Source organism: Coturnix japonica, chromosome 13 (genome assembly GCF_001577835.2).
Source record: "Coturnix japonica isolate 7356 chromosome 13, Coturnix japonica 2.1, whole genome shotgun sequence".
Lineage (NCBI taxonomy): Eukaryota > Metazoa > Chordata > Aves > Galliformes > Phasianidae > Coturnix > Coturnix japonica.
Window position 1 is genome coordinate 6,630,470 of NC_029528.1, and position 24,641 is coordinate 6,655,110.

Consider the following 24,641-nt stretch of genomic DNA (forward strand, 5'->3'; position numbering starts at 1 on the left):
TTCAAGTTCATATGTAAAGACACAAACTCATCTAAGACTTGATTAGAAAATTCAGAAGAGCTCTGAACTAAGATACTCATCTTCTAAAAGAATCTTAGCTTTCTATTCAACTCACTTTGCCTTTGATGATGCCTCCAAAGTTTATGATCAAATAAGTGACTTGCACTCTTTTTCATTTAGCAGTCATGCAGTGCCTGATATTTTAATTTAGATAGGGCTTGTCTATCAAGAGGACATCTTTCAGATTTTTTTACTTCTTTCTACACTACATGAAGAAGTCTCCTGGGGACTAAAGTTTTAAAATAAAAACTCACTGTGTGTGTTAATATAAGACATTCAATGATCTATTAGTGCGATAAAGGCACTCAGATGATCTGTGAAGTGAGAGATGCCAGTGCTTCCAAACTTCAGTCTGGCACCACTTAAGGAACACTGTTTGCAATCTTGCAATTTCCTAACAGCTGCATGTTCCATAACAAAGTACAAGAAGTACAGGACTCATCACTTTTGAAATAGCCCTGACTACAAGGAGCTGCCATGAAATGTCAGCACAGTGAATTTCCTCTCAACAGGAAAGCTTGTTTAACCCTCTCAATGTAGTACTCCATTTTAAGTTAAACAAACTTTGGAATTCTGCAGCTACAGAGCTATGCTATCTGTGATCATAAGCAAATAGAGAATATATCTGATTTTTCCACTGATTTGTTTCCTCCTCAGTATCTTGCAGATCTCATTCACAACAGGTCAGACTGCCTCTGTATCCTCCAGATTCCCTTATACATGTTTTGGATAAGGGAAGGCTTGATTTCCTCTTTTTGTGGGTTATAAAATATAACTAAGTCAATAACATACACATTTCATATCAGACATGGAAATATCAGGTGCCGTCTTCTCATCAGCAAACACCACACTGCTTCTTTTTGTTCTTTTTTTGGACCTTCTCATCTTCACTTCAGGGTTAGGATTAATTTGTGGAGCATTCATCTCTGATTCTGATTTCACTGGCTTAGGTAGTATTACTTCCAAATCAAAGCTGCAGAAGCAAAAAAGGAAAAAACAGAGAAGTTCCTGAATGATATTTTCAAAGCCACTTGTATTCTGACATAATCACCCTGTGAAATATAAATGCAGGTTATCCTTTCATTTGACTTTCTATGTAGCCTTGCAAACCACTAGCAGAAGGTATGTGATGTGTTTCAGCTAGCAACTGTAGATGCTAATGAAGATGCCTTCAGGAAGTATTACAATGCCTTCAAATGTTGTAAAAATTGTCAAACATTAATACGAAGTATGGATCTCTTTTTGAACAAGTTGTTCTGAAGAAGTGTCTGTTTGAGTGAGACTAAAGTGTACTTTGTCTACTGTGGTTGAAATACAGGATCTTTAAGATTGGAGGAAATTATAGCAAAAGTTTAAATAATTTTTAAACTTTTAGCCTGAAGAGACTGCTGGTGTGCTTTAACCTTGAATGCCTCCATTTTTCTAGTAGATCTCTTAGTTTCATCCCATAAAACTGGTTAAAAACAGGACTCAGAGAACTCAAAAAATAACCAACCTTTCTGGAACAATTTTGTTTGGAGTAGTGCAGTCTGAATTCATGGAAGTCATTGAAATAACCGACAACTGGCGATAGGATCTCAGCATTGATCTTGGCCGTCCTACTCTCTTGTCATCAAAATCTGGCTATAAGATAAAATAGAGGAATATATTCTATCAAACAAGTTTGGCTGAACCTTGTTTCCTCCATCTTCTCTAGGTTCTAACATTCACAGATGTTTTAACAGTTGGTATAAATTACTTGCTACCATTAAGTACTCTGATTGTTTCCTCTTTCTGGATACACTCTTTGGGTCTTACACTAAGACCTCTCAAAATCTAAGTTACAGTGAGTAGCTAAATAAACTGCAATTTATAGCTTCAGTTTGTCTTTGCTAGAAGACATAAATCATGTTCTGTCTTCAGTACAACAGCTTTTGCCATCACTACACATTATTTTAGCCTTTTTCATTATATGTTTGCTGTCAAAGACAAAACTGGCATTTCCCAAATAGCCAGGCAGGAAGAACAGGAGGATTCTCCATGTTCTCATGTACCCATCATGTACAAACTCATATGTTACATCACATCTCTCTGCAAAGCATGAAAATCTTAATCGGCTTGATGCTGACAATTATTTATACTTTGTGGCCTGATACCGAGTTAACTGAAAAAAATCTGATGCTTTCCTGTTCCTGTTGGCTAATAAAGCAGGGACAAGAATAGAATTTCTTGGCTAATTCTACAATTCTTTCTTCACGAGTGACATCTGCGATGCAGAATTTAGTGTGCTCTGCTCATTCCTTGTTCATGTATGTCCAGGATAAGCATGCCCGCCCATAGCTCTGCATCATGAAATAAGCCAGGTTTCTGAGCATTTCCCAGTGCACAAATACCATAAGCTGCTTTTCCAGGGTACTTCAAATGATCTCAAGGTAAACGTATGTACTACATTTTAAAAACATTTCATATTAAAACACAGGCTTTTTTTTGTTTTGTTATTCCCCTCCTCATTGTCCTTATTTGGCTCCCCACATCATTTGCATCAAGATTGACTTCCACAAGACTTGGAAGCATACACAGTTCCAAGAGTTTTCACACATGACTTTTCCATTTCTTCTAATAAAAAAAGCTCTTACCAGCTACCAAAGAGAAGCAGACATGGTAAAATGGCTGTAGCGCCACTATTCTCCTATATTTCTTTTTTATATCAGCTACCAACTAATTTTTTTAGTGTTACATACATCACAGATTTAAATTCACTATACAGCTGAAGCAGTTAGCACAGGAAGACCAATTGGAGATCAAAGCTCTACGATACTGAGGACAATTAAAAATCTGAGAAGCACAAGAATTTGCTTTTGCTTCCTTATAAAGCAGAAAATAACTGTTATTTTAATATAAATAATAACATACAAGGAATGCTTAATAGATCAAGGGATTCATCAACTCTGTGGCTAAAAAGCTCAGGTCTTACAATCTTCAGATCACCAGATAACTCATGAGAAACAAAAATTTAGTACATGTTTTTGTTTAGAAGAGAAGAACAAGGTGTGTATTAAGAAAGTGGAAGAAAGGAGTTATAAAGGACACCAGTACCAGTTCTCTAGCTCCATATTGTTTTTCCACTTTCACTTTTAAATGTTTGAAACATTCCTCCATTCTGTCATGGAAAGGACGAAGATTGTCGGAAACTCTTCTTTCATGAATTTTAATTCCAGCCCCAAGGAAGGGTATCTTGAAGAGGGCAAAAAAGAAGAAAAAAGTGAGAATATTAACTGAGTCTGACAGGTCTTCTAACTCTATTTCGATTATCTGCTAAATGAACTACAAAGCTGTTGCTGTGATTGATGGATAGATTTATTAGCTGACACTGAGATGACCAGGAGTGATGCTGCTCTGCAGGAGGTTTTAGCAGCAAAGAGGCAAATTAGTACCAGCTGGAAAGGGCTCCTGAAAGTGTTCAGTCATAGTAACTGTTTTTTCTGTCCTTCTGCATTTTATGTTAAAACCCTATGAAATTAAACACGTGAGTCTAAAATAAGTAAGAAAATCTTTAGAATACGTGATCTTGAAGGTGCCTGCCATGGCTTACAAGAAATATGGCAGGGATGAAAACTATCCACATGGCCTCTCGGCAAGTCATTTCAAACTCTTTCAAATGGAGGAATAAGTGGTGCACTTAAATCAGTTTACTGGAGGCTTAAGCATGTGAGCATTTTGACAATTTCTGCAGTAATTTAGCATGCTTATGCCTCATTACTGAAAGGTGACCTCTTCTTTTCTCTTGCAATTTACTCTGCAGATTTCTTTTGCATTCTGCACATCTCAACAAAAAGTCAGTGAGAGCTTTGGTACAGAAATGAATGACTCAAGCCAGAAGCAGTTTTCACTAACCAAAAAGACTACACTATGATACTCCTGAGCTAACCTTTTTTCAAACTAATCTTTCAGGATAACTCATCACTATAGGTAACCAGAGTGGTTAGGATTTCTAATTCTTCCTATTTGTATTCTATACTATTTGCCATAAAAGAGACATTTAGCAACAACCTTGAATGGTCATTGACTATGAAAATAAGTCCTATGAGCAACTAGCATTTCATTAAGACTTGTTAAGATTTCTCATGTAAAACAAGCCAACCAATCCATAAACAAACAAGAACAAAACAAAAAACCAACAACAAACAAACCAACCCAAAAAGCAATGAAAGCATGGAAAACATAGCTACCTCTGGGAAGTTATTTCTCAAGTTAATTTATTTTGCTTGTTTTCGCATCACTTCAAGAAGTCCTTAAAGGCACAACCTGAGTCTGATATCCTGAACCTTTTAACCACGAATGTAGTCTATTACATAGATTTTGATAAACCACTCCAACTGGTATTTTCTACAAAGTACTTAAATTCTTTTCTGGCCTACTTCTTTACCCAGGCCGTAGGAAGCTTATATAGGTAATTTCTCTGATTGCAGTAGCATTTCACTGAATTTATAAAGCATGCTATAATAATAATAATCTTGAGGAAATAAGATGTAATTTTCGGAATTAAGCTATTTCTTCAATTTTTCAGATAAAAATAAAAACCCCAAAACCTGAAGGACTGGGCAGCTTAGATCACCAAGAACACTGCAGAAATCTCATGCTACATCACACTGTAAAGAATTACTGTTATGCTGTTTTATCAGAGATCTCAGAGGATTTGTAATAGAATTCATGCTTCCTGTTGGGCACATTAAAATTGAAAGGGTTTAAATCCTTTTTTCTTCTTAACAGAAATTATTCTTATCTAAATAAGATAACAAACAGGTGATCCTTTAAGAACTACACATATTCTGAAACAAAAGCTATAGAACAGTCTGTTTCTAACCACAATCCTATTCTTCTATCCCCTTCCCACAGTGGGGAACAGTGAAGGAAAAAAACCCAAACAAATAAAGGTACAAAAACAATCAAAATAACACAGTCCTCTAAATGATGCTACACTTTCCTGATAGAAAGTCATAGAAAGAAAAAAAAAAAAAAGTAGCCGAGGAAGCCTCAGTTAACTGCTGACAGAAAGATGTTACCTGCCAAGCAATTAGATCTTTAAGTCTATTCAGCTTTTCCTGATCCTCTGGATGGTCTCTGATATATTCTTCTGTAAAGAAAGCCTGAGACAAACAAAAAATAATTCAGTTCATCATTTCAACAAACGAAGAGATCAATTATTGGTTCAATGACTCCAACAGGTTGCCATAATATTGGTCATTAAATAAAAAGACATCTGCATGCTTCTTAGCCAGGTGCTGCTAATGATAATTAATTGCTATGTCAGTTGAGAACTGAGGAGCTCTGTTCTGTTAAGATATTCCTTCTTCATACAACATTTCTCAGCTTGGGACACTTACTGTGAAAAAGAAATAATTGTTTGCTTTGTAAGCTTGTACTGAAATGTAAAAATGCACAAATTTGGAGTGTCACGATTTACATGATTAAAATCAATTTATTGAAGTACCTTAGACTAACATTAGATAGTGTTACAAGGAAAATGACTGCTGACATACATAAGCAGAGCTGGGTACTGCATGCATGCTACCCTTTTCTGAGCAAAGAAACAACTTGCTTCCCACCCCTCACCCTCCAAGTACGAAGGAAGAATAGTTATTTGTCTATAACTGCCAAATATTTGAAGAACTAACATGGCATATATCACAGTCCATCATAGTAAATCACGCTTACTGAAAGTATTTTACTTTATTTTACTTGTGTGTACATTTAAAAATATGTACCATCCATTCAGCACGCTTGCAGTCCATCTCGCATGCTGAGCCTACTGAGAATGGCATACACTTTTCATTGGCAAATGGCAGGCAGAAATAATAAATCTCTGCAGCTGTGGAGTAGTCTCACATTCAATTTCATCCTAAACTTTAATAATTTAGAATTCAATCAAAAAATGAATACATGAATTATTAAACATTCATGCCTTTTTGGTTTTTTTTCTCAATAAAGTGGCCTCAGGGAATGCCTTGCTACAGTTCAGTTCATCAAGATGTTCAATATTCCGTGTATGGCACAAATAAAAATTATTTGTGTTTCAGTTTTGAACAAATGCTGCTCTGCAGAAAGACTGCAATTGCTGAGAAACACTGACATCAACGCAACACATCTAAAGCGTACAGACCTACTGTTGCATAAACACAATTTGCATATTCCAGAGCAAGCTTTCTGATGTGTGAAAGCCTTTTTTGTTACATTTTGTAAAAAATGTACACATGTATATGAAATATATATTTAATTTCTATTAATATTGAGACTGTAACTCTCCTGGTACCTATTTTGGACGTATGCTACTTTCTGCTTTGAACAACTCCTGATCAAAGGGGACCAGTGTACACGAATCTTTTAATTGATGGAGTTGTGGCTTTCATATTCCCATCTGAGTCTTCCCTGTCACTTATTGAAGAAAGCATATCACCATCAATTAGGACTAGGATGTAGTAAATCTAAAAATGATCTCTCCTACCTTCTCGTATTTAGCAAAGCCACCCATAACAGCTGGATCAACAATTCCATTCAGAAGCATCGAAAGCGGATTAATAGGAAGATTTTCATCACTCTGGTATTGGTTAATCATCATCAAAATTTTTTCATTTGTCATGGACATAGTCTCAATAGCGTTCTCTAAAGGACTAATTGTAGTCTGTAAAGAAATAAAAGATGAAAAATAAATTGTGAATCTCGATATAGATTATTTCTAACTTTATCCAGATAAATAAATGGAATTGCACATTAAGATATGTTACTGATCAAAGTCAAAATAAAGTATTTTCAGCTGAAAATCTTCCATTTGCAAGAATTTGTTTTCTTTGTAGTTTTTATTACTTGAATGTTACCTGTATTTAAGTCATCTGTTACACAAAAGAACAACAATTCAAAGACAACCATTTGGTACTATGAAATTTTGACAGATAAATCAAAACATTTGCTATTGATTATTTATATATATATATATAAATTATATATATATATATACACACACACACACACATATACACACACAGATACACATACATACATATATATATAATTATTATTGATTATAACATTTAAGTTGTACACAGTGTATTTCAATGCATAAAAATAGAATAAAGGACCAATTATCTTTATTTCCATCACCTAGGCTAGAATTTGCATTAGAGACATCTTAGCTATGTATGTAGAATGACAATTCCTATGTACTTTCTTAAATGGTCTTTTTAGTTTTATAAAACCGTACGTATATAAACAACTTGCTTATAATTCAATAGAACCAAAGATTTTTTTCAAATCTCTTAGGACTTGGATCTAAAACTATAAATCAGATGAAAGCTATATTGATCAATATATAACTATCACAGTTGTAAAAAAACAAAACAAATGCTACCAGCTTGTACTTGTAAAAATAACTGACAAGTCTGCCTTATAGTGACAAATTCCCAATCTATTTTGTACACGACGGTTAATATTTATAAATATGGTACAGTTACTTAGCATGTTAATACACACCTGTGACATGGAGACAACTTCAAACCATCGTAAAATTCCAGGAAGTTTGTATGCTGTAACGAATGATGTTCTCTCAATCCACATAGACTATTAAAAAAAGATACAAGGGATAAAATGATACTTCATGATTTAAACTTTAATCTTTTTGTCTTCTGAAATGTCAGATTGAAGGTGAAAAACATATGCATATTTGGTTTTTTGCATGAAAAGACAGCGCAAAAAGAATCCTTCACATCTATTTAAACAAATCATTTTCTGATCTGAAATTAGGTCATCTTCAAACATTAGGCCTGCACAAAGCACAGGAAAAAGTAAATTATCCTTTGGTTTTTAGTATCTATTCCTTACTTTGCCATTACAGATCAAATGACTGTGACTATATGACCTCTGCTTCCAAAGTAAGTTTCTGCAATTAAAAGCAGTAAAAGCTGTAAAATAACATGCTAGCATCATTACTTACCCCCATCCCTTCTGTACAAGAATAGCTAGCTGTTGGTATTTTAAAATGCCTCTACTGCATTTACTGCACTACTCCTTATTTTACCAATACTAGCTTAAATAACCTGCCATTAATGAGAAATGTAACAATTAATGAATTAAATTAATGAAATAAAAATGCACTCCAACCACACTAACTTCCACATATCTGAAGTGAGCACAGATACTGTCTATTGTAATAAAAAATGAAGACATTAACCATTTAGTTATTTGTAAAACAATGTAAACAAATGTGTATAAACAGTTTCAAAACTCTCCAGCTTGCAAAGGAGGCCAATGCACAACACTAATGTTGCTAAAACAGTACATAACTGGAATGTCAGGGTAGATCAGCATCTGAATTACTTAACAGTAGATGAGAAGCTCCTTACGTGAAACAACTGACACTATTGATCATCAGCATGCACAGAACACATTTATTTTTTTTTTATATCTTTGCAAGTAATGTGTGATCTCAGACTAAGAAAGCATCAGAATTCTGTCAATAATATCTACCAGAACTGCATCACTGTATTTGTTTACTTACAGCAAATTCATTTTCAGGGTCAACAGATCCTTTTCTAACTGGTCTTGAATAGTGGAACCGATGGACATTGTTGGACTTATAAAAGCTGAAAGATTTAAAGAAGAATTTTTTGTAAAATACCAAGTTCATGTATTTATTTATTTTGTTATCACAGTGAATTATTACAGCTTAAGTTAGTTTTAATTAAAAGGAAATTTAATGAGAAGAAAAAAAACTCCACAACTGAAAATTCAGGAGACAGCTATTTTATCTACAAATTACGGTCAACACACAGTATTCTGCAAATAGGCTGCTTCAGTGTGGGACTAGCTGCACTTCTGAGGTATGAAAATTCTACAACTTCTATAACTTTCAGATTAACATTAGAACCTCTAGAAGAGGGTCATCATTCAATAAACTAAATATCTGAGACCATAACTAATAATTTGTTGTGGCAGATAAGAAAGTGAATACGAACACTTTTAGAAGCAGACGTTAATATAAAGAAATCTTGCAAATTCATGTTCTAGTCTATTCGATATAGTTAATGAATCATCTCAATCACTGTGCACATGCATTCTCATTAACACATAGCCAGTCACCCTTTAGCACTCGCTGCAGTTTTGGCTTGAGTGTTCTGCTTGAAAATAACCTCTCTGGTTTCTAGTATTATGATCAATTTCAAGCAATATAAAACAAAAGGTAATTTTGCAGAGCAAAACACATCTCAGAAAGCCATGTCCCAGAAGCCTAAGGAAACAGACCAATAAAGAAACAACCCTAAACAGTTGAGACATCCAAACTAGAAAGATTATCTTCATCAATAAAGTAATGAAAGAGAAGAATACTTCTATACCTAGCTAGATCACTTCATACCATCCCATCTGAAAGGGCAGAGATTTTAAAGCTTTTTGGTAGAATGAATGCATTGCTATCAACTTATGTAACTAACAATTAAATGCCTAACTAAGTGCACTTATAAAAATAAATCTTTCCTCTAAGGCCAGATTAAATTAACAGCTTGGCAGAATTCTGCAGCTGAGACAAGCAATTACAAAATCTCCCATATGACAGAAGATAAAAATAAATATTAATACACTAAATATATCTATTATAAGTTCAAAATGTAGCTGGCTCTAAAGTGAAGTCGAGTCAAACACAGCACGTTTTGTGAGATTATGATTTCAAAAATGAGTTGCAGTTGAAACTGGGACCATAAAATTTATTTTTTATATCATTTATTTTATGCTACAAAACTTGTGCTTGTCCCTGCTTTATTTATCTGGGCATGTGTTTTCAGGTGAACCATTCTACTCTAAACTAACTGCAATTTCAGGAGAGATTCAGCAGACAGAGGTGAAAGTGGTTTGAATCCAACTGTGGAACAGTCAGGAATTAATTCATATCAGCTGATGAAAAAACAAGCCCTTCTATCTTCAGTCTCTTTTAGGAGGGCTGAAGCAGTGTGCTGTGAATTTAGATTTGTTTCTTATTTATCTAATGTGGAGGCACTGCAAAGCTTCTGTTGGATTAAAAAAAAAATGCAGGTGCCTTAGATTGCTGGAAAACTTAAGAGGCATGTTTCAACTGATTTTAGTTAGAGAGACAATCCTTGAACTTTCATAAAATACTGACAAGAAGAGGGGGAAAATATGAGCTGCCTTAAATGATAGCTTATGTACTTGCTGTCTTTATGTTACAAGCCAACAAATGTTATCTTGAAATTTTCCATCAAGGTGTTTGTGATAAGCAACATCTTCTATTAATCATGCTCAAAAATGTAAGACCCTTATGTTCCTTCCACTGTCTGACTAGGAAGTCTCCTCTGTTCCACTTTTTTTCTATGAGACTGCAAAATTTCACCATGCTGAAAGGATTTCAAGCCAACATTTCACAGCCAGTACTCCAGTAGGAACTGTGTGCAGTTTTGGCATGACCTATTGGAAATAACCATCACTATTCAAATACAGTCAAAACACTTAATTAGAAGGATGAAGTATGCTGAACATGTTCAGGACTGAATTAAGAATTTGAAGGAATAAGGCAGTCATTTCTCAGAATACTCTGGACAATTTAATTCACTTATTTCTTTACACAATCCTGATTGTACAAATGAAACCGTTTTGTCAAATAGCCCTGTACACTTTGCAAGTAAGTCATCCCAAGATTTTATTGTGTAAGAGCCTTCAACTCAAAAGTGCTCATACTGCCAATCACTTCTGAGTCTCCTCTCTTCACCACTTGCATTTCAAGCTGTGTTGAAAACTCCAGAACTTGAACCCAAAGCATGGATTCCCTCATGCCTTATAACCACGTGCCATTCCTTTAGCAATAGATGTTCTTTCATGAACTGCATAAGAAATACATCACTCAATAAACAAAATAGAAGCTCTAAATCTTCACAAAATAATTGTTGTCACTTTAGGAGTATGGACTGAATTCCATTTGATTTTTACAGAAACTCACTTACTTTATAATTTGATCAGGTACTGCTTTATTTTTGAATCTAGGTTGTTCCTCCAAGACTGGCTGCACTGTAAAACACTGTATGTCTGAAATTGTGAATGTCAAGGTCATATTATTAACAGTCAGAATGGAATAGTATATGCTGTAAAAGAAGACAAACATATCTTGATGAAACCCATGAGAGTTTGGAGTTTCATTTGTGGAGCTTTCTTGGAAAAAAAAAGAAAAAAAGGAAAAAAAAAGAAAAAAAGAAAAAAAAAAGAAAAAAAGAAAAAAAGAAAAAACCTATTAGAGTACTAACTAGAAAAATGCTGTAATTTTGAACCAGGCATTTTTACTATTTGCTAAGCTTAAAAATTAATAATGTAATTCATCACGCTGACTCATTAATTAAAATCTTAAAGGCATCTTACATAAATAACATCAACAACATCTGATGTAAACAATTCTACTATTCACATTTAAGCATGAGTAATGTCACGATGTTTAGAATTCTTTTAGAAATCTCACTAAGCAGCCCATCTACCTGAGATTTTCTACTCAAGTGTTATGATTTAGTCTGGTGTGGGTTTGTAAATAAATGTATCATATTTATATTTTTATTACTTAAATATATTTCCATATATTTAAATCTGATGTGCTCCTGTTAGTTTTGTTCTCAGATAATACATCTCTTGCTACTTCTAAGTAGAAAATTCTACTTACAGAAAGGACTGAAACATGCGATCCTCAAAGAACAAAATGTTTTAAGAGACAAAGAAATATATGAAAATGTCACTCTCAAACATAATGTCAATTGTGGACAAGCTTGTAGTGCTTTGTACTTCAGCCCCTTGAGTGTGAAAAGAAAGCAGCATCCCTTCTTTTGTCCTACAGTTGCATGAAAGCTGCATAAACTCAAGAGAGCATAAAAAGCTCTTAGAAATTAATTATGGAACAACAACTGAAAAAAGTTGTGATACAATGAAATGATCTCATATCTGCTCAGCCAGCAATAATTTGAGCCAGAATATGAAGAAAAAGATGTAATAATTTAGGGCATTCTAGAAGACGTGGATGTGTCAGTCTTCCTAGGAAAATGTCTAAGAAAATAAGCCATTTTCACATTCTAAAGAAATACAGGTGATAACAAAGTACAGCGCCAGACAAAACAATGTTCAAGGAAGAAATTAACATCAAGTCAGAAAAAATAGGAATGGGAAGTAATAGACAAGTTGCTGCTTTAGCCTTAACTCTTAGGAACAGTCAATTAGAAACATTCAGGATATAATAAAACTGCAAACTGAACTGTCACTTGAATAAGCTTTAGGAAACAGCTGTTCCGTACAGTTCCACTCTTGGTAGGAACATGTTTCCCCAAACACCTTCATTCAGTGACCTCTTTAGTGTTCAAGGATACACTGACCAGGAGAGTTTTTCACATCCTCTCCAGGTGCTGAGGTGGTGTTCATCTTCTCCGCACTGGGAAACTGACTCATCAGCTGTGCCTGAAAATCCTCTCTCCTCTCGTATTCCTTCCCACGATAGATAAATACTTTGTTCTGCAAGGAATAAATATCAGATTCCTTGAGCCGTATGATGCTGAGGCAGAAATTGCAGGTGCATGTGTTTATCAGTATGAAGATTGCAGGTCACCAAATTTTTAAATGAGTGCTGCTGACACCTGAATACTAATAGCTATAAAGAACACCTGACTCTGTCCAGGTCCTGCAGTACTTCGCTGACTCTCCAGAGTGATACTTTTCAGCATTAGAATGAAGATAAACTGGCATCATCACTGAGGATGCTCCTGGTAGAGTGCAATAAAATCAGAATGGGTGGGTAAGTAAAGCATTGAAACTCCTTTACCTTTTCTCTCAAGTAAAGGGACTTTCTTTCAAACATGATCTGGGTGCAAATTTCACAGATTTCTAATAATACTATGTAGTTTTGCTGAGCTTGCTCCTTCTTCTTGGCATTATGGAATGCCCTAATTTACAATAGAGTTTATCCCCAAATGTGCTTCTTTGTGGTTCATTTTACTTCATTTAACAGGACAGTTATATAAAAGCAGAAGAAAAAGTTGCAACGTTAGCATGTTTTCACTGTTTTTTTCCAGTTCTCTCAAGGAACTTTGGCCTCCAAGACCAGGGAAGAGGAGATGAACTTTTCAGCTCACTGAATATTAGAGATCTGAAATTCAAGAATTGAGTAAAACAGGAAAAGAAGAAACACCAGTATCAAAATCATAGTGAATCAGCATTCAAATACTTGGTATGCTCTTGTTCTGTTGCCCCAAGAGTGAGAAAATTTTCAGCAAGGGAACCACAATGTATGAAAGTAAGGAAGGGTTCCTGTGGGAACAATATTTAAGTGAATCAAATCTTTAAAAGAACAAGATATCATGATTGGCATGAAGAAAGTGATGAAAGAACAACTGTTTGATGTCTCTCAGAAAGCAAGAACCAGTGCACAGAAATTACCAGGTGATAAGAAAAAGACAGCAGTAAATGTCCAACACACTGTTTTAATGATTTAAGCATTAATCATCACTGTTTTAAGCAGATACTGGAGGGATGGCAGTAGAGGTTGAACAATGATCCTGCATCCCAGTAGAATTGAATTCCAGTCAGATATTCCCAGTGACTTGTTTGCATTAAAAAACAGTACAATTTTAGAAGAACGTGAAAACAGATTTAAAAAGAAGAAAATTAAATAGGTTTACCCTTAGAAATGTAGGGAATCCTTGTCCATAATATCCAACAGCAAAATAATCTGGTTTAGGCCTCAGAATTTTCATGATGTTTTCATAGAACTTTGCTTGTTGAACCTAAAGGCAAAACCAGCCACAATAATTACTTCAGGTTTTTGTATTTTTTTTTCTTTCCATAATACCTCCTGCAGCTACTGCTACTGATTTATACATCACCTTTTTGTTGCACAAAATAAGAACATGCTTATCTCATCTATAGTTTCAAAGCACTGTAGTAAGTAAATGTCCATGTAACTTAACAAAATAGTTACTTATGAATCTCTAGCACTGAAATTTTGTAATACAACAAAGCAACTCTTTGATAAATTAATTAAAAATCAATTGTGAACTACAAGCTCTTAAGCTGCTCTTTATTTTTGATTGCACTAAATGGCTAAATTCTTTGATGAAAATAATTTGAAGACTTGTATATAATCTTACCAGATTTTGACTTAGAAGCTCGTAGTCAAAAACTTCCTTCTCATATTGCTCTGCAAGTTCTTTGCATAAAGATATAGCTTCTTCCCACATCTGCAACATACCACATATTCAAAAAGTAAATCCAATACTAACAAACATGTCTTTAACACATTACTATTCAAATGCAGTTGCACTGACTATGCCATCTTTAAATTGCAGTCATTTATTAACCACATATTTAGAATGAAATAGCCCAACAACAATAAACTTTTAGGAAAGCAGATTAACATGGAGAATAAAGTTGTTTTATATTCACTAAAGGAATGAATTAATCTACTTTTTTCTTATGATAATATTGCTAAAAATCACCTAAAATTTCAGATATAATTATCAATAGTAAATCATCAAGTTAGATAAAATCTAGATTATACTCCAAGCACAGGGTGAGTTTACGAGCAGGGCCCTCTTCAAAACAAACATTTTCATTTATAAAAAGTCCAAAAACACACATTTTCACAGACAGCCTGGCACTGACAGCTTTCCTAGTTAGCTAAAAATTTACAAGGCTTAGACTTAAATTACTCATTGCTCAGAAACACAGCTTCTTTCTTTCCACACTACCAAACTACTACCACTGAAAATTAATGTAAGGAATTACAAAATTGTATTGAAAGACTAGGACTACTTTTCTCATCTCCTAAAAACATTTTCCAGTATGCATCACAAGAGTGGTCCTAATGCAAATGGATATTCCTACTCACGAGGATATTTTTCAAATTCTACAAGCCTTGTGTCTATTCAGAATAAAGGAAACAAAATAGTTTTTCTGCGCTTAACTCTCTTCTGATGTAAGGTTACTAGTGGTCACATTCATTATCATCATTTTTACAGAGTGCTGCATACCCCTAGGCTAAGTAGCTCTAAACCTGGGAGGGGCACTCAGCTGCCTGCAAACATTCTCCGCTGTATGTGAGGAAAACCAGAGTGCCAGGTATAATAGAAATCATGAGAATTCAGTTATTCTTATACTCCACATGGTAACTGCTATATCATAGTTATTCCAATGCAAATTAATAAAACAAGACCACATGTCAAATGACACCATCTTTCCTGCGCAGATTTCAAAGAAACTGAACTAAATCCAGGTATTGAATATCAAAATACTACATTTTTAATTTCAAGATGTGATTCTAAGACTTCTCTGTAAAAATGTGCCCAGTTTGAACTCTCTGTTTTCTGGGGGAGAAAATGACTGAATAGTCTAGAAATACAATCTGTGCTGCTCCTATTCTTTTCCTAGCCAAGTACATCCAACATTTCTTTTATTACTGCCTGAAAGATACTTGTAATTACTGACCTCTTTCTTTGCAAAAGTGGTTACTGAAAGGACGTGTTCATACACAACAGATGTAGCCTGAACAAGGGTGCCTTCAGGACATAATTTTTACTTGACCCACATTTCAAGAAGGATTTTATACACAATAACAAAACAAACATTTTCTACAGAGAATATTCATTAAATGTTACTATATAAAATAACATAGCAAGAGATTTTTTGACAGAGAGAACTCCATAACTCTACCTTTCCTTTGTCAAAGTATTCTATGATTTTCTCATACAGATTCTCTTTTAAGTGTCGATAGGTCTGTGAACACTGGAACTCCGTTGACATGACTTGGGGTGCACACTGCTCATCTGACCACTGAGGATAAAAATACATTAAAATAAGCCCTGATTCTGGAGTTCAACATCTTGCTACGCAACCCCCACAAAATCTTGACCATTCCAAGTTGTTTTTTTCCCCTACTCTTTTTCATCCTTCCACAACAACAATGAGAAAGGCAGTGGAAACACTTTCAGCACCACTTCAAACAATGCTGTACTTCACGTGATAAACAGGAATAGACATAACATTGTTAAAACCATCTTCCTCCCTGCTTCTCACCCCAAGAGGCTAGAAAAGAAAATCTAAGGGAGCAAATTGGTTTTAATTCAGTGGTGTCTTCTTAACTGTTACGTTCTCGATTTTTGTATTAAAATATATGCATACAAAATTATTTTTGTCTACACAAACATACAAAAAAATACCTTGAAATTTTTAATGACAGAAAAGTCAAAGGGAAGTTTAATTAAAAGAACAACAAGAAAAGCACAGTTTGGAGGGTTCAACACACAGAAAAAAACAATTCCACAAGGAACTGAATACCACAAAAGCTTACTTATTTATTAAATTCAGGAAAATCTAACCTTCAAGAGCCAAGTATGGAGTAGAAGGGTATAGGCAGCTTCTGTGTAATTCTCACAGTCTAAATGAAGATCTCGCAATTTATACAAATATCTGTTAGAACAGAGAACAAAAGTTACTCTCGATGCTGAAATGACTTGAGTTCTGTGTTAAAAATATTCTAGATAACTCTAGATAATGGAAACTTGAAACATGTAATGCAGTCACTAAGAGTCCTTGAGGATACTGAGTGTGGTTAAAGCACTGTACATTTACTACGACTTTTCTGTATCTTTGTATACTGGAACACTGCACATAAAAGGAGGAGAAAGTCCTGAACTACTTCTGTGACCTGCTATTAACTCTGCTTCTTGGAGGAGCAAAAGATATTACTCCAACCTGAGGTCTAAGTCAGACCACTGAATCCATTATTTCTGACTGTTACTGTCAGTTTTGTGCCCCTCGCTACAAGGATATTGATGTGCTTCGGTATAAACAGATAAGAGCAACAAAGCTGTAGAAAGAACTAGAAATAGATATATGAAGAGTGGTTGAGGGAACTGGGTTTGTTTAGTCTGGAGAAAGGGAGACTGAGGAGAGACCTCATCACTTTACAAATACAAAGGAGGTTGTAGCAAGAAGAATGTCAGTCTCTTTTCTCAAGTGACAAATGATAGGACATGAGGAAATGGCCTCAAGATACATGAAGGGATGTCTAGATTGGACATGAGGAATATATTTAAGGCAAAGGAGAAAAGGGTAGCAGTGGCCTAGAAAGACAAAGCAGGTCCCTATGCAACTTGACAAGGTGATATGGGAGGAAGAGCTGTTTTATGTTGCTAGTGCTTTCCTTGATCCCTAGAACAGCACTGCTGTTATCATCCCTGTCACTGCCTACCACATGACTTAAGTCACAACTCTTCCACCAGTCAGAGAGAAAAATGCATTCCAATCCCTTCCATTCAACAGGGATTTCAGACAGAACTAGACCCTGTTGAAGCATTTCAAGCTTTTACTATTCCCAGATCTGAATCGTAGTTAAAATGTGACTCCTCCAGCAATATTTTTCAGACACAGCATTGTTTGTCCCCATCCACTTTAGCTCACAGCTCCACACGTAGCAGCGAAGCACCCTCAGTACTCATCTCAGCTGAGATGCTGGTCTTTGCATTGTAGTACCTAAGGTGAATGTGGTTCTACAGTTTTTGCAGAATGTTAAGAGGGGTAGGAAATAGTTAAGTCTTGAATAGCTACAGCCCATGTGCAAAATCCTTAGAGACAGTAAGAGGCCATGTCAAACAAGAAAGAATTTACCAGGATAGCTATAGCTCTTAGAGAAGAATGCTTTACTAGTAATTCTGCACTGCATGTAGTGTTGCATATTTAAAGAGACTTGGCAGACTGCACAATTCTACACAACTTGCTTTTTCATGCCATTCTAAATGTATTATGTGACCCCCCCCCAAAACCTCAAGTCTATCTAAATTTTCTTATTTTATTTTCTTTATTTTAAAAATAAACAGTGTTGAGTGATTTGATCAGCTAGAGTTGATGCTTGGGGAAGAAAACTCTGCTTATAAATGCATATGATAAACTCAAAATTGCTGAAAGCTAAGTGAAAAATGGATTATAAATATAAATGAGGCCAGGACAACAGTCACTGTGGGTGGTAAAATACCATTAAGCAACAGAAATCCAAGTACAATGATGAAAGCAGAATTTTTTACGAATGTATTATTGTCCTCTTTAAGACCATTCAACAGAGCATCTGCCATACCTGATATACATTCCTTCACGGTTAATGTCCTTGTAGAAGTTCTAGGGATATAAACATTTATAAGTTATTTCCTAATTTATTTCCATAAAACACAGCTTAAGAATATTTATGCTGAAATATTGCTTTTCTTGTTAGTTGGGCATTACTAGAAATACCTAATAAACAACAAGGGCTGCTCTAAAAGTCATGTCTCCTATATGTTGGTTCATAAATAGTAATAGAAAAAGAAAGGGTAGCTTAAAATCAGATCAGAGACTTAAAAATTTTTAGCAGCCTACTCCAGGTGTATCATATATGCTTCTTTTCCAGACTTAAAAAGCAGAACTGCAGAGTTGGTAAAGCAGCAAGGTTTGCTCCTTGAGCAAAACTTTATTCTGTAAAAGCCAACTGTAACACTAAGCCTACCAAAACTTACATTGTTTTATGTAGTGGACTACGTAATTTATCCACAGAATCAAAACGGATAAAACATACAAGTAAAACCAAAGAATTGAGTGGATGTTGCTTTCAGGTTTATGCATATATCCATGCAAATTGATGCAAAAATCTACTGCTTCAGGCTCTGAATTATTTTTCAAGCATTGCAGATCAGTCCCTTCATCTTTGGTAAGTGAAATTCTCACACAAGAACTACACAGAACATACCAGTAAGTTCACAGTGCAGCTCATGCGATTGTCCTTGCTTTCATCATTCATTACAGTGCGGTAATCCAGCAGCTTCTCCAGGAGACCTTTAACGAGGCTGACAAAGCTCTCAACCAAGTTAAAAATGGCAGGATACTGACTTGCACACTCTGTAAGACTGCAAACAAAGCAAATAGATTTTACAGTGCTATCAAAATCAGTGCTCATCAGCTGAAGTTCTGTTAGAACCTAAGGCAAAAATTATGTTAGAGCTAAAGTAACTATGGAATGAATTGTAAATTACCTTTGTGGGTTGGCAATCTTGGCAGACAGATGAGATATAAATCAAATACATAAATACAAACATACACAAAGATTCCTTTTTGCTGCCCAACAATTACTGCAAATTCAAGGGAGTACCCAAAATTTCCAAATCAAGTAGAAGTACATCTCTGTGTCATGCTGTTTCAATAAACATTGAATTCACTTTCCTCTATTAGCATGGAAGATAAAACATGATTATTTTCTTCTCTTTGTACTGTTACATGCCTGTAGAATGTTCAGAACAACAAATTCAGATTTTAAGTCAAAAAGGAAGTTCACTAACAAGACCTCACCAGAGCAGTTTTCTCTTCACAAGTAATAAAAGCAAATAAACTTCCTGCAAGTTCCAAAGAAAGCAGTTAGTCTGCTTTTGATTAAAAAAAAATAAACAAAACAAAACAAACAAACAAACAAACAAAAAAAAAAGGGTAGTGAGTTAATACAATATCAGCAGATTCCTACTTACATTAATAAAATATTAGCATAAGCAGAGTAAAAACACACATAATATTTATTCCTTTTATTGTACGGGTCCAAGATAGAGTTATTTTCCTGAAAGGGCAACAATGTGGAACTGGAAAGCTTCCAAATGGTCTTTTTTTGCTGTGCCTACACCAGTAAATAATGGTAGGCCAGTGTTCATTATCTGAGCCTGAGGACAAGTAGTGTAGCACTTGTATTCACACAGCTAGGTTCACCCCCATTTTCCAGAACAGGGTAGCAATGTCTATTCTGCTGATAAAGAACAACCTTTCACCTGTTCCATATTATCCCCGCTCTAAGTCCATGGTCATGCACAGCACATACTAACATTTAGGACTACAGACAGCAGCAACAAGGCAGTATTTAAATTTCTGCTGGCTCTGTACTTGGTGTTAGCAAGTTTCCAGAGACCGACCTGTGTGGGTTAATGTTGGTTGCAGCAGTGAACACCAACACATAATGCAGTTACTGGGTTCTGCTGAAAATGTGCCTTTTGGGTGACAACTAGAATAGTTACAAGGAAATTATCTGGTAAGAGAAAAGACCAAAGGAACATCTGCAGCACAATTTAACTAGGTTTCTATCCAGTGAGAACAGGAAGTTGGGGTCAGAGGGTTGAAGGAGATGTGAATACAGGAAAATTAAAACAAAAGGAGAGAACGGGGCCCCACCACAGATAGGTCACAAACCTCTGCTTCAACTGTCTCTCAAGAAGCATCATTAGAAAACTTCAAGGGTGGAATAAAAAAACTGAAGACAGTATGAAGTGACATCTGTAGAGACTTAGAAATCTTTAAGCATCTGAAAGTATTATAGTGTGAGAGAGTGAAGTGGAAAAAAACACCAGAAGATTTTTTAAATGGTGGGTCAAAAAGAAAGAAAGGAAATTTGGAAAAGCAGGAATATCAAATGTTTTGTACTATAAGTCTGACGAGACTTATCAACTCCATTGATGAAAAACTGAGAGTAATTGGACAGGCACCAGTTCTGTAGAAAAATACACGAAACCAAAAGTAAAGAGCAAACATCAAAAACAATTTTACACGGCTGAGAAAAATAAATATTTGTCAAAAGTCTTACAAATGAGATAGGAAGAAGTATTTTTCTCTCCATATTTCTAATGCCTCAGTTTGAGTACTCTCTCCAGCTTTAAGGCAGTGTAGTATTTTAAAACAGCTGCAGACATTTTAGGAATGTCCAGAAAACATGGCATATGATAAACTGAAATATGGAGGCTGTTTAACCTAAAGAGTAGGCTGAAGGAAACTTGGCATCAACCTTCAATTCTTCTGAAATCTTCTACAAGGAGAAACAGAATAAATGGTTCTTTCTGTCCCCTGCGGCTAAAACAAGAAATAACCAGCTTACGCTGAGGCAAGGAAGATTTGTAGAGATATTTGGAAGAAAGCTTACTAGCAGCAAAGGAAGTTAAGCACTGCAATAAATGTCCCCTGTGTCTGCTGAATCCCCAGTATTAGAGATGATGAATTGTAGCAACAGATTAGGAAGGCAGCATAGTTCAGCTTCTGCAGCACTGTGCTTGAGAAAGCTATCAACTTGCAGACCTGTTCTTGGTCATACCAACAGCTAGCCTGAATATCTCCTAAGATGAGCAGCCAAAGAGTAAACTTTCAAACTCAAACAATAATTTATGGCTTTCTGTTTACACACTCATTGTATGTTAGGAAGTGAAAGAGACATTTTAAAAACATCTTTCCTTATCAGCACATGCTTCGGAGTAGTTTTATACTGCCTAAAAAGTGTTAGCAGTGTTTTTAAGTTTGCCTTTCCACATTTTCTTCATAGTAGAGAAACTAAACTAATATAAATGTCCAAATGATATTTTGTTTAAATGAGGATTTCATAAAATTAGATTTAATATAATTATAATTATTGTTAAATATTTACATTTTATTTGCTTAAATAACACAGCATTCCTTAGAATACCGAATACAGATTTTTTTCTGTTGTGTTGTACATGAGAATTTAATGCACCACTGAAGAGGGATGTGAATTTGTGAAGACTACTATGCCACTACACAAAAATACAATTATAAATTAGCAGGCTTTAAGAGCCTTTCTAACTGCTACACTCTGTAATCACAAGGCTATGAATAAAGTCTCAGAAGTAGGCACAAGGGCACCACCACAGCCCATCAGATCAAAGCTCCTAAGATACACAGCTATTATAAATGAGAAGAAAAAAGAACAACATGGCTGGCCAAGAGGAAGATGTTCTATTTCATGAATTCTTTAAAACATTTTTCTTATATTGCAGCACTTCACAATATTGTCACAGCTTGGCAGGAGAGTCACCTTATGTGAGCTAAAAAATAATCTGGTGTCCAGTCTAGACATAGAGAAAAGCAAGACAGACTGTTGAAAATGCTTTTATTCTTATTAGTGTAACATATAAAACCAAGAAAGGTTACAATGAAAAATGGGAAAAAGAAAAAGGTTGGATTATCTTTGCTTTGAAGTTGGGTAGTGAAAAGCAAGTTTAGTATAATTTCTTCATAATGTAGATGCAATACAAAGTACAGAAAAGCAGCCATGCAAATACCTTCAGTGGGCATAACTACAATTCAAACCAGATTTAATGGAACAGCATGCTATTCCCAATCCATTGGTGAAAAAAAACCTGCTTCAATTTGTCTGTATTTTAAAATAAATTCAGCAATTTCAGAAGTAGGTCCAATAAGATAAAAACACATCCTGAAGGCATTTATTCTCATGCACTACTTACATTGACTCAAACAACTGCATGTAGTGTTCATCTCCACGTCCTCCTTCCACTTCATGGTCCAACTTCAAAATGATTTCATTTTCAAACTAAGAAAGGAAAAAAAGAAAAAAAATCTGAACAATGAGAAGATACCTAGAGGTCAAACACATTTCAAACTGGCATCAGACAGATATATTTGCATAGCTATATCCCAAGGACCCCAAAGTTAAGTGTTTGAATATATTCCAGTTGAATAATGTAAAGACTATCTCCTGATACCTTAATGAACAAACTGATGAAATAATCTGAAGAAACAGGCTTACAGTTTCTGTACTGAGTTTTCATAGAACACCTCAGATGTGAAATGTGGGATATCACAATGAAATCAAATTACCTTCACCCACACAAAATATGATGGAAGATGCAGTGCCTTACCTAACTGCTGTTAGGTCTAGCTATACCCTAATCAGGAAGCAGTGAGACATAAACTATCACAGATAGCAAACTAAGGATTTCTGTAGCTTAGCCCAATTCCTTCCCCTCCTTCAGTATCATTTTACAGTTATGGCACTTTTATTTGGAGCTGCCAGCAGCCTTATCCCTTAGCCTGTAAAGCACCCTTTTCCAGCACTCTGACTTGCAAAAATCTACATGNAAAGAGAAAAAAAACTGTAAATACTTCTCCACTGGTTACACCTTGTTTTCTGTCCCTCATCAGCCTGCTCTCAAAACTTCAAGTGTTCTGAGTTTCGTTCTTCCTCAAACAACTTTTAAAGAAGGACTCCACCTGTGCCTGCACTGTCAACATTCTAATTGCAAGCTAACTACTAGGCTCATGCGTTCCTAAAATAAACTCATTGAAGCTCAGCATCTGAAGCTGTTACCTACACATTATTTACTCTTTTGTCTTACACCCTCTAAAATTTCACATATATCAGGTAGCTTTACATAATTAAGCAAAGGATCATTATCTCTCAAAGCATTCTGAAAAAAAAACAAAAAAAAAAAAGTTGAAAAACCTAATTTCACAGGTTTTCAAACAGGTAAATCAAATTATATCTGGAAAACTGGTGGTAACTTGCAAACGCGTTGTTACAAATCTGTACTCAAATTGTCAGTACTATGACTTGCCAACTCTAAAGTACCATTAACTCCAACAAAACCTCTGGAGAATTTCTAAGTCAGCAGTCTAAATCTCTTAAAGAAAGGGAAGTACATGTCAGATTATACTTTAATCCAGCACTTTGCTGGGTCATACTTTAATTACACAAAGCCTCTTTAAAATGCCATGGTACTGCTTCAACATGAATGCATTATTCTGAATTGTCATTTCAAAGTCACTGAAATAGATTATACACAGGAAACTGCCTTATGATTTTGAAAGGGTTAATCCAGTCTGACTCATCTTTATATAAGAATTTGGAATTATTTTTTCAGGCCTTTGCCTCATACATGCATATGACTTAATTGTGGGTTTTTTCCTACTTTCCAAGCATATTAAAATACTAAGATTTACATGATCAAAATCATCCTCAGAAGTTTATATTTATGTATCACACATGCAACAGAGATGTAAAGATAAGACTTTCTGTGTGTGTGTATTTGTGAAAATGAAAAACACTTGTCATACAGCACAGGAAAGACAAGAGTGAGGTGAGGTGAGAAAAGCAGAGAACATGGTTGGAGCAGGAAACCCATCTGAAAAAAATCCTGTCCAGGTGCTAAGGAAATCTTTGTGTTTCAGAGCTAAGAAATCTTTGGTGTGCCTTCACATCATATTTTCAAGAAAAAATTAGGAAAGATCTATCACAAGGAACTACTACCACAAGGCACAGTAAGAAAAAAACACGTTACAAAATAAGAACTAAATGGAAATAAATCTCTGGGGTTTTATATTGATGAAATGACTTTTAAAAAATTGTCTAAAAATGACAGAGAATTCATTACTGCGCTAATACAGCAAATTATTTAAGAATACAATTTTCAGTATATAAATAATTGTGCTTTCTCCCTGAAGTGTTTCTGTGTAAGGGAGAGCTTTGGCAGAATGGGATCCAGACTGCCTCTGCACAGATTTGGATGCGCTACGTCTTCAGGTTGGTCACAATTAACCAAGGGAAATGGCTCAGTATTTTCCAACAAATTTGAGATTTTTTGAAATCAAATTTCAAAAAAAGCCTCATTTTATTTCTTATTTCTTTTTTTTTTTTTTTTTTTTCCCCCATAATATTAGATATCCCCCCTTTTTTTTTCCTCCTGAGATTCAGCTGAACAGGAAAGTTCAAAGTCACTCCAGAATAT

General features: G+C 35.1%; 1 protein-coding gene across 1 annotated transcript in view; it reads right to left on the reverse strand.

Moving 5' to 3' along the window:
- Nucleotides 1–24,641, reverse strand: part of DOCK2 (dedicator of cytokinesis 2) — a 121,050-nt gene that overhangs the window by 4,621 nt on the left and 91,788 nt on the right. The window contains exons 34-49 of the mRNA XM_032447425.1: nucleotides 22,362–22,447; nucleotides 18,830–18,986; nucleotides 18,185–18,225; nucleotides 16,431–16,521; nucleotides 15,766–15,885; nucleotides 14,205–14,294; nucleotides 13,737–13,841; nucleotides 12,432–12,573; nucleotides 11,037–11,118; nucleotides 8,588–8,672; nucleotides 7,564–7,650; nucleotides 6,542–6,718; nucleotides 5,103–5,186; nucleotides 3,136–3,273; nucleotides 1,556–1,683; nucleotides 853–1,033 (exon numbers count right to left, since the gene is read on the reverse strand). Of these exons, the coding sequence (XP_032303316.1) occupies nucleotides 853–1,033; nucleotides 1,556–1,683; nucleotides 3,136–3,273; nucleotides 5,103–5,186; nucleotides 6,542–6,718; nucleotides 7,564–7,650; nucleotides 8,588–8,672; nucleotides 11,037–11,118; nucleotides 12,432–12,573; nucleotides 13,737–13,841; nucleotides 14,205–14,294; nucleotides 15,766–15,885; nucleotides 16,431–16,521; nucleotides 18,185–18,225; nucleotides 18,830–18,986; nucleotides 22,362–22,447 (1,794 nt within the window). The remainder of the gene's footprint in view (nucleotides 1–852; nucleotides 1,034–1,555; nucleotides 1,684–3,135; nucleotides 3,274–5,102; nucleotides 5,187–6,541; nucleotides 6,719–7,563; nucleotides 7,651–8,587; nucleotides 8,673–11,036; nucleotides 11,119–12,431; nucleotides 12,574–13,736; nucleotides 13,842–14,204; nucleotides 14,295–15,765; nucleotides 15,886–16,430; nucleotides 16,522–18,184; nucleotides 18,226–18,829; nucleotides 18,987–22,361; nucleotides 22,448–24,641) is intronic.